The following is a 10,538-nucleotide window of genomic DNA, read 5'->3' as shown; positions in this document are numbered from 1 at the left end:
GGGATAGTTTGACTTCTTTCCCTATTTTTATTCCTTTAATTTCCTTCTCTTGACTTATTGCTCAAGCTAGTGCTTCCTGCAGTGTTGAAAAGGAACGGGGACGGTAGATGTCCCATCTCATTCCTGACTCATTCCCGACTATAGTGGGATTACTTCAAGGTTTTCTCCATTTAGGATGTTGGCCGTGGATTACTTGTATATATATATGACTTTTATTATATTGAGGTGTGTTCTCTCTAGCCTTATATTTTCTAGTACTTTTATCATCAATGCTGAATTTCATCAAAGGCTTTCTCTGCATCTATTGTGATTTTTAAGTCCATTTATGTGATTTATTGCATTCATCGACTTATGTATATTGAGCCATTGCTGCTTTTAGGGATAATTCCAACTTGGTGGATAATCTTTTTGATAAATGTATTATGCTTGAAAGTATTATTTTTGAGTCCATGTTCATAAGGGATATTGGCCTATAGTTTTATTTTTGTTTTGCCTTTACCTAGTTTAGGAGCACTCCCCTCTTCCCCCACCCCCTTTGAATGGTTTAAAACGGATCTTCTTTGAATGTCTAGAATTCTGCTGTGAATCTATCTGGTTCTAGCTTCTGCTGCTGCTTCTCCTCTTCCTCCTCTTTTTAAAATAGCTGTTAGGACTTTTACTATTTCAACCTCCTAATTTCTTATGAGTTTGCCAACAGGTTTGTGTATTTGAGATTTAAATGCTATCAATTTTAAGTTTTATGTGGTCAAATAGGATAGAAGGAGTTGTCCATCTTTTTGAATTTGTCTCAGGATGTGGCCTATTTTTAGAAAAATTTCCACATGCTTTTGAGTAGAGTGAGTATTCTTTGGTGTTTGGATAGAATATTCTGTACTATCTATTAACTCCACTTGTTGTGTGATGCCAATTAACGAGTATGGTTGGTTTTTTTTTTTTGTTTTGTTTTTCAAGACAGGGTTTCTCTGTATAGCCCTGGCTGTCTTGGAATTCACTCTGTAGACCAGGCTGGCCTCGAACTCAGAAATCTGCCTGCCTCTGCCTCCCAAGTATGGGAATTAAAGGCATGTGCTACTACTGCCCGGCAGTATGTTTTGTTTTAGATTTATTTATTATATGTAAGTACACTGTAGACACTCCAGAGTAGGGTGTCAGATCTCATTACAGATGGTTGTGAGCCACCATGTGGTTGCTGGGATTGAACTCAGGACCTTTGGAAAAGCAGTCAGTGCTCTTAACCACTAAGCCATCTCTCCAGCCCCCAGTATGTTTTTGTTGTTGTTGTTGTTGTTCTTGTTTTTGAGACTGGGTTTCTTTGTATAGCCCTGGCTGGCCTTGAACTCAGAGATCCACCTGCCTCTGCCTCCCAAGTGCTGGGATTAAAGGCTTACACCACCACTGCCCAGCCAGTATGTTTATTTTTGTTCAGGTGACCTGTCTACTGGAGAAAGTGGGCTTTTGAAATTGTCTAGAATGAATGGGTTGATGTGGAAAGTTGGGGTGTTGAGTGGGGTGGTACAGGCCAAGTGCAAAGGGTCTTCTGGATGGATGTAGGAAGTGCTGGTCTTGGTGGAAGTCTAGAGGTTGACTTCAGAAGAGAAGAGGTGGGACCTTGACTAGATCTGGCAGGTTGCAAAACAAACAAAAATAAAAATATTTGGGGTGCTAGAATGTACTCACCAGGTGAGACCCTGGAAGATGTGGGAGGTCTAGGTATGGAGTGGGTGATGAAGTTCTAGGTGTGAAGTGGATAATAGAGGTCGACAGAATATCTTATCTATTAACATTTTATTTTCCTATCATAGGGATATTAAAGGAAAATATAAAAGGCATCAGGTACTTGGGAGTTATACTTTATGACTGTCATGTTTGACATGTGACATGTACACAGTGTGTGTCTGGGGTGGTAGAGCTTTTCTTTAGAAGCACATGCTTCTAAAAATTCTATATTCTTGCAGTTTCCTATAAACAGTTCCACAGGAGTTTGAGATAAAGACTCGATATCTACACTTAAAAAAATACTAGGCTAAGACATTATTAACTAGGCATAGTTGTAATCCAAGCACTCAGGAAGCCAAGGCAGGAAGATTGTTGTAGGCTTGAGGACAGTATAAACTTATTTACAATGAGTTCCAGGCCAGCCTGGATTATAGAGACCTTTCTCAATACAAAATAAAAACAAGACATAATTTATTAACATAAAACCTTCATCATGGCTATGCATCTCTAGGCAGAAAAGACACACTCCATGTATTCACTGAGCCAGATTCTGTTTTCTAAATCTGAATTTGTGTGTGTGTGTGTGTGTGTGTGTGTGTGTTGGTGTGCATATAGAGGTCAGAGAACAACTTTCGTGTGTGTGTGTATGTTGGTGTGTTGGTGTGTGTGTGTGTTGGTGTGTGTGTGTGTGTGTTGGTGTGCATATAGAGGTCAGAGAACAACTTTTGTGTGTGTGTGTGTGTGTGTGTTGGTGTGCATATAGAGGTCAGAGAACAACTTTCGTGTGTGTGTGTGTTGGTGTGTTGGTGTGTGTGTTGGTGTGTGTGTGTGTTGGTGTGTTGGTGTGTGTGTGTGTGTGTGTTGGTGTGCACATAGAGGTCAGAGAACAACTTTTAGAAGCTGGTGCTCTCCATCCCCTACAAGTTCTGGCTTCCTGTTGGGTCATCCAGTCAATCTCAGATTTCCGGTCTTATCACCTATACAGACAAGTAAGGGGACTTCTATGGAACACATTTAGGAAAGGCCAATGTATAAATCAGAGAGATTAATCCACAGATTTCCATCAAGTATCTGGAAGCTTCTGGCCTATTTTCCTAGGTTTAGATGAATCATCTTCAAACTACTTATGCTTCTTTCTCCTTTCTTCCCTGTCTTTAAAAAACCTTTCATTTGGCTTTCAGGTCATTAAGACTAGTGTTTAGTGTTTTCTTCTTCTTCCTCTCCTTCTTCTTCTCCTTCTCCTTCTTCTTCTTCTTCTTTTTTAAAAGATTTATTTATTAAATGTAAGTACACTGTAGCTGTCAAGAGAGTCAGATCTTGTTATGAATGGTTGTGAGTCACCATGTGGTTGCTGGGATTTGAACTCAGGACCTCCTGAAGAACAATCAGTGCTCTTAATCACTGAGCCATCTCTCCAGCCCAAGACCAGTGTTTTCAACTACAGCTGAGGGTTTAGTTCAGGGATGGCACACTTGCCCAGAATACCAAAGTCCCTGGATTGGAACCTCCACAGCAAAAAATGAGAAGATTTAGAGCTGGACAGACCTATTGACTCAAAGCCAGTCTCATTTATGCATCATAAGATAGGCAGGGCCCTGCCTCAAGTTTTTACTTTTAATTACATATGTATGTGGTTTTGTGCATGTGAGTACAAGTGCCCAAAAAGGGCAGAAGAGAGAGCATTGCATCCCTTGGGGCTAGAAGTGCTTTTAACCACCGAGTCATCTCTCCAGCTGACCCCTCACCCTTGTGTATTTCTCCTGAGAGTATAATGTGTGCACGTGTCCAGAGTCCAGAAGAGGGTGTTGGGCTCCCTGTGAACTGCAGCGTGGATGCTGGGATTCAAACTTATGGTCCTCAATAGAAGCAGAAAGTGCTCTTAACTGCTGAGCCATCTCTCCAGCCCGAAAAAGCAAATGTTTCACAAAATAATGGCATATATCTGTGTTGTGTATTGGACATAGGATAAAATATATTAATGAGTTTGAATTAAAAAAATCTAAAAACTACTTAATTTAAGAGATTTATTGGTAAGTAGATAAAATTAGTATTCCAACACACCCCAAATAATTTGTATATATTAATTAAAACAGTAAATCAGCAAGCCAGCTTTATCTCCAACTTACAAATAAGTTCTAAAAACTTACTTGACATAGAGGTTTTCTCAAAATTCGTTCACAAAGCCATTTAAATAATGTGGGTTGACTCTGGCACTTTAAATTGTATATGTATTTGGTGTCTACTGTCTCCTGGGAAGACTCCCCACACCTACACTGGGTGCCAGCATCATATACATCCTCTTGGCGAAGGTGAGCACCCAGCATCTCCCAGCAGTCCCCAAGTTGTGTTCAGGACTTCAAAGAGAAGGAGCAGGGGTTCTGACAGCCGTAACAGGCCCAGATAGAATATGCAATCTGCAGGGATGGCCATCAGATGGTTTTCTTCCTACCCAGCTCCAACACAAGGCAAAGCAGAAGCATAAAGCACTGGGCTTCAGAAAGAGATGTCACCAGCAATGTGTACTTCTTAAATTTTTACTCATTTTTAGAGAGACTATGGGCTAAACAGAACATTTCTTTCAGGTTCCAAAATCAAAATTTCACAAAAACATTACTGGCTTTAATTTTGCTAACTCATAGTTACACCAAGAGTTGTTTATCACTTAGTTGTATTCTTCTCATAAGCTGAATGTAGCAATTCTGTTACCCACACACTTGTTTGTACAGAGAGAGACATGAGTGCCTAGAGAGCCGTGGCTTCTGGTACCTTAGCTTGGATTCAGACACTCAGGTAAAGCAGTGCCACTGTAGCTTAACATTTTGTACTTTTGTATTTTATATGTTCTATAAAAACTTACTGTATGTCTACAGGATGGTGGTGTATGCACTTGCGAGCAGATGTGTACATGAGAGGGCTGGAAGAGAGGGAAGTTATACTCCATCACTCTTCCTGTTCTTCCAGGAAGGGTCTAATGATCCTGCCTCTCTTCACTGGGAACTGGGATTATAGATGTGAGCAGGTGCCCAGCTTGTTGGTTACAGACACACTTAGCTGAGACTAAAAGTCAACCCAACCATCTCTCCAGCTTCCTGTTCTGAAGCTTAAGAATACATGTCAAGAGAACATACTGGTGGCGAGCTTGAGGACACCCTTCAATGTAGCCACATTAGCTACAGCATCACTCACCTGGGCCGAGAACAAATCACCATCCAAGCAGGACTGAGCCAACAGAAACAAATCTATCCAAGGCCCTTAAAATTTCTTTAAAATTTATTTTCTTATTACTATTTTGGTCCATCCATTGATTTGTGCAAGTATGGAGGTCTGAGGACAATTGAGGGGAGTCAGTTTTTGCCTTCCAGTGTGGGTACTGGGGATCAAACTCTGGTCAGGTAGCTATTTCCATACGCACCGGTCATAAATTCTCAGGTAGAATTCTAGCACCCAGTTGTTAGTCTACAGACACAGATTAAGTTCTGGGCTCTTTTGGTTAGACCAGCTGCCTGATCCCGGCATCACTGGCACAGTTCTTGGGGGGGGGGGAGGTCTAGGCTAAAGGAAGGGGTCCCTGTGTAGTCTGCCTTGAGGAGGATACAACACAGTTTACCCCTGAATTGTTAGACCACATGCTCTCAGGTCTGGCTAGGTCACCTGGTCTTGTTGGGTAGGCTCAGCCATGTCACAGGCCCACAGGTCTATGTCACGGGCTCAGCTTCCATAACCAAGTCCACTTCAAGTCTCAGAGAAAACAGGTTGAAACAGATTTGAATACAACTTCTGATCAGCTGCTCAGCCTTTCCAAGAACAGACATGGATGTTTGTATCTAACGTGTGCAGCTTTTCTAACCCCCCCCCCCCCTCTCTCTCTCTTTTGTACCAGAACAAGTTTGGAAGGTTGAAGCAGAGAAAAGAGGAAAAATTATCAGAATATACTCTAGGTTCTGCCAGACAGTCTTTTATTACATCATAAAAGCAACACTAGGCACTAGATCCTGCAAAATATGCTCTGACCAACTTTCTGAAATTAAAAATGCATAACCACATCTGTAAGATTTTTAATGAACAAAAAAGTTAAATACAAACTTTCATATGCAAAATAGATGACTGTAAACCCGGCAACCTCAGAGCCAAGCACTAAATCTCTCTCCAAAGGCTCAGTGGGGCTGGAGTAGGGCATGCTGATGAACCAAGAACTTAATTTCAACTTTATATATATATTTAAAAAAAAACTCTGAGGAAAAATAGGTTTAAATTGAGGAGCATCTTCTGAAATAGACAGCTCAGGCCAGCCCTTACAATTGTGAGGCTTACACTCACCAGACCTACGACTTAACATTTATGCTCACAGTTACTTTGAATCCAGTTTCAAGAGGAAGCCAAGCTACTTCGGTTCTAGAAAAGAAAGTTCTAGAAAAGATGAGCACGCCCTGTTCTGACGACACACAGACCGTGTTCCTTGGCCACTTTTCCAAGAGCTGTGCCTGTGTCATAGCATCAGACTCTCTAAAGGCAGCCAGATCCTACAACAGAGCATCGTCATTTCTTCTGGCATTTTCAAGCCTTAAAAGAGAGAAACTTAACTGTGTGTTGGCAGTTCCCACTCCAGCATTAGAGAAGCTAGCTAGCGAACACCTCCTTCCTCCCCCTGCTGATCTCTCTGCAGCAGGAAGTGGCAGTTTGATTAACATTCTTTCTAGAAATAAATAGTCCAAACAAATTATTTATAGCTAATTATAAAAGAGCAGTGACAAAAGGGCACTGCCCAGTGTTTGCAAATGAGTGTGTGAATACCTGTGAACACATAGACAGAACAATTCATATAACAAATCCTGCATTTCCCACATTCATATGGAAATAACGCTTTAAAACAAAACACATTAATTAGCATTTGTTCTTGTATGGGGTGAACAGTCCAGGGCTCTGAGCAGGCACAGCCTTACAAACAGGGTTGCAAGCAGCCCCTCCACACCTCTAGTCAGGGCCACTGTGGAGAGGCCTTCATGCACTCTTGAGAGCTCAGTACCTGTGAGAGAAGAGAAATGATCGGGGACTTTTTAACCCACAATGCATGAGGTATATGGAAACATCCATGAAAGATCCACCAGCAGCTAGAAGACCAGGCGGGGCATTGTCACAGCAACTGCTGGTGAAGGATTTCCCACACCATCTTCTTCCGGAAGAGAGGCATCTGGTGCTGAAAAGAACCACAAGGGCGTTATACACTTCTATGTGCAGCACGGCAGCCTTTAAGGGTCATAAATAAAACAATGCACACGGCCTCTGCAGGAGCTTCACCATTTTACATCATGCATGTGTTTCTAAAGCACAGTGGGATTTCTTTCTAGTCAAGGAGGCCTTCTTGAATTCCTGTCATCTTGACTACATCTCCAGGGCTGGGATTATAGGCATGTGTCACTGTGTTTGACAAAGGTTTTTTATTTTGTTTGCTTGAGAAGGATCTTGCTAAACAGCTTAAGCTGGCTGTGGCCACAAGCTTCTAGTTCCCAAGTTACTGCAGTTCTGGGTGGGACAAGTGCCACACACCTAGTCTATATGCATACATTAGGGCATTAATTACTCTATAGGTACATATACACTTATATGCCAAGAAAAACCAAAGCTGGATACAAATACAGAATCATATACTACAAGACAAGAGTAAAGACGTGCACCAAAATAGAAATGTCCACACAGTGGTACAACAGGAAACTTTTCTACATTCTAAATGAACATCATTTAACATCATTTTTTTTAAAGACTTTTTTTTAAAGATTTATTTATTTATTTTACATATGTGAGTACTCTGTTGCTGTCTTCAGACACACCAGAAGAGGGCATTGGATGCCCATTACAGATGGTTGTGAGCCACCATGTGGTTGCTGGGAATTGAACTCAGGACCTCTGGAAGAGCAGTCAGTGCTCTTAACCGCTGAGCCATCCCTCAGCCCAACAATTTGTTTTTATATTAAAAAGTGACTTTAAGCAGGAAACATGGCTCAGTGGTAGAGGTCTTGCCTAGTATTTATGAGGCCCTGTTTTCAATTTAAGTGACTTTTATTTAAAAGGTGAAAACCAATCTACAATCTTATTTCTGTTTTACCATGATTTTTTTTTCCCAAAAGCTGCTTATCCCCATGAAATCTCATGTCACACACAGAAAAATCAACTCCTTGCTATTTATATTAGCTGGCCATGGTGGTACACACCTATAATCCCAACACTTTAGAAAGCAGCTAAGATATGAAGATCATGAGTCTGAGGCTATTCTGGCTCCACAGTATCCCCGTATCAGTAAAATAAAAACAGTAACAAAATAAAACCAGAGACTAGTGTAGGAAAGGAAAAGAGACTTGGCGCTTTCATTGGCATGTTTTCAGAGCAACAGAATGCAAAGCACCCAAAACTATTTGTGACTCAGACACCCACCCCCACGCTTGATAAAATTCCAGCTGGTAGGTGGGGGTCCGCACCTTTAATCCCAGCACTGGGAAGGCAGAGGCACGCAGATCTCTGAGTCTGAGGATAGCTTTGACTACACAGAGAAACCTTGCCTCAAAAAAAAATCAAAATTGAAGTTCACATCTTTGCTGTATTCATGGTTCATTGCTATAAATAGGTGGATCTAGCTCCATTGAGCTTTCAGAGACTTGTATAGCAATAATCTTAATTAAAAAAAAAAATTCACACCAGACGGTGGTGGTGCACACCTTTAATCCTAGCACTTGGGAGGCAGAGGCAGGCAGATTTCTGAGTTCGAGGCCAGCCTGGTCTACAGAGTGAGTTCCAGGTCAGCCAGGGCTACATAGAGAAACCCTGTCTTGAAAAAATCAAGGGGAAAAAAAAATTCACAGGGTTCCTTTTGTTTTTTTGAGACAGTCTCACTATGTAGTGCTGGTTGGCACTGCACTCACTATGCAAACCAGGCTGGCCTGAAACTCAGACCCTCCTCTGCCTCTCTAGTGCTGAGATTAGAGATATGCACCACCATGCCTAGTAAAAGACGACACTTATTCCTAGTAAAACAGCTGAGACTAATCTGTAGTGAGTATTTTCTTTGAGACTGGAAAGATATGAATTCAGCAAGGGAGTCCAGTTTACTCAATAAGCAGTTTGTTTGGCAGTTAGGAACGATCAAATAAAGGTCTATGAATGAGAAATGTTTAATTAGGGTCAACTCTAGCTGTACAGAGATTGGGTCTACTATCAAACAGAAATGTAAAAGTTTCTGATGTACCTGCATTTCCTCTCAAGTACACCACCTTGCAGAAAGGAAAGACTACTCATTCCTGCTTCCATCTTAGACTGGGTGAGCCCTCACAGGCCCAGCTTCCCCCTGCTGTCATCTATTCTCACATGCCTCTCTCTAGCTAAAAATAACAGTAACACACATGAACCAGTCAAAAATGGAGTTGAAGGACAAGCAAGTTATCTCCCTGGTCATCTGAGAGCAGGAAAAGCCAGAGAATACACTCTGCAACAGAGCACAAAAGACACTGCTTCTGGCAAGAGGGGGCCTTACCCAAGGTTCTCAGCAATAGTACTGTTCATCTGAAGAGCCTGAAGTGTGCCAGGCACTGCCAAAGCATAGTACCAACTAAGTGCACAAGAAGCAGCCTGGACTCACCTGAGTAAATGTGATAGGTTTGTCCCTAGAAATATAATCTGCATATTTACAAGTAAACATTCCACAATCACTCCCATTCAACTGTTGAGGAATTTCCTAAAACCAAACAAACAGAAGAGAAGTAAAATATTATTACACAGACATCCTTAGTCTCTTTCTAAACAGACTGTAAAAAGCAGCATGATAAAGGTCGATAATCTGCTGTTGCACAAACACAGACGCACACACAAGCACAACCCCTTTTATTCTTTGTGGTAGAAAACCCTAACCACAGTACAGTGCATGAGACCCCACAGAAACATCTTCTAGAAGAAAGTGAGAGCTCTACTAAAAGGCAAAACAAAGCCCACTGCACATGGCCTGAGCTGAGGAAAGAGGATCTCACATTTGGTTTATTACAAGAATACGAGCGACTCTTCATGTGGGACTCCTAACAGTGGGAGCAGGGCTGTCTTTGACTCTCCTCCCTGCCTTTAGGACCCTGTCTTGTCTAGCCTCAGTAAGAAGAAATGCTCTTACTGCAACTTGATGTGCCAAGGCTGGTTGATATCCATGGGAGGCACGCCCTTTCTAAAGAGAAAAGGAGGACAGGTGTATAGAGTGGGTCAGGGGAGGTAGGAGGGAAGGACTGGAGGAGAGAAGGGAGGGGAAACTGCAGTCTGGATGTAAAGTAAACTGATTAAAAAATACTGCTGACATTTCAAAAGTATTATCAACTGTCAAGAGGATTGAGAAAGGGTCAATCAGATAGATATGAAACACAGGATCTCCTTCAATACTGCAGAAGTCACATACTCTTAACAACCAGGACAAGTGCCCACTGCTAAGGATCCCTACAGTTTCAAGGGAGATGAGAAAACCATGCCATGAGGGTTAGTCCTGTCCCGGAGGCAGAAACACAGTTAGGAACAAGCAGCTCTAAGAACATTAGAGGATAAACCTATATGGAATAAGCTGTGTGCCCAGGCCTGTATCATCCCAGTCTTGCTATTAGACATAAGGGATATAGGAGAACAAGAATACAGGAAGGCTTACTCCACTGCTCAGCCTCACACTGGATGAGGACAGCTTACCTTTGATTCTCAAATGCAGTTACAACTGGGAAAGAAAAAGGGAGCATGCCCACCACACAGACATATCCTGGGTCTCACACACACACACACACATACACACACACACACACACACACACACACACA

General features: G+C 41.9%; 1 protein-coding gene across 1 annotated transcript in view; it reads right to left on the bottom strand.

The window, feature by feature from the left end:
• Positions 1-5,649: 5,649 nt before the first annotated feature.
• Senp2 (SUMO specific peptidase 2) overlaps positions 5,650-10,538 on the bottom strand; it is a 37,817-nt gene continuing 32,928 nt past the window's right edge. Inside the window, exons 16-17 of the mRNA XM_031364592.1 lie at positions 9,341-9,436; positions 5,650-6,910 (exon numbers count right to left, since the gene is read on the bottom strand). Coding sequence (XP_031220452.1) covers positions 6,848-6,910; positions 9,341-9,436 — 159 coding nt within the window. The 3' untranslated portion in view covers positions 5,650-6,847. The remainder of the gene's footprint in view (positions 6,911-9,340; positions 9,437-10,538) is intronic.

This window comes from Mastomys coucha, unplaced genomic scaffold (assembly GCF_008632895.1).
Source record: "Mastomys coucha isolate ucsf_1 unplaced genomic scaffold, UCSF_Mcou_1 pScaffold12, whole genome shotgun sequence".
Classification (NCBI taxonomy): Eukaryota; Metazoa; Chordata; class Mammalia; order Rodentia; family Muridae; genus Mastomys; species Mastomys coucha.
The sequence above is the reverse complement of the archived record's forward strand: the minus strand, read 5'-3'. Positions and strand labels throughout refer to the sequence as shown.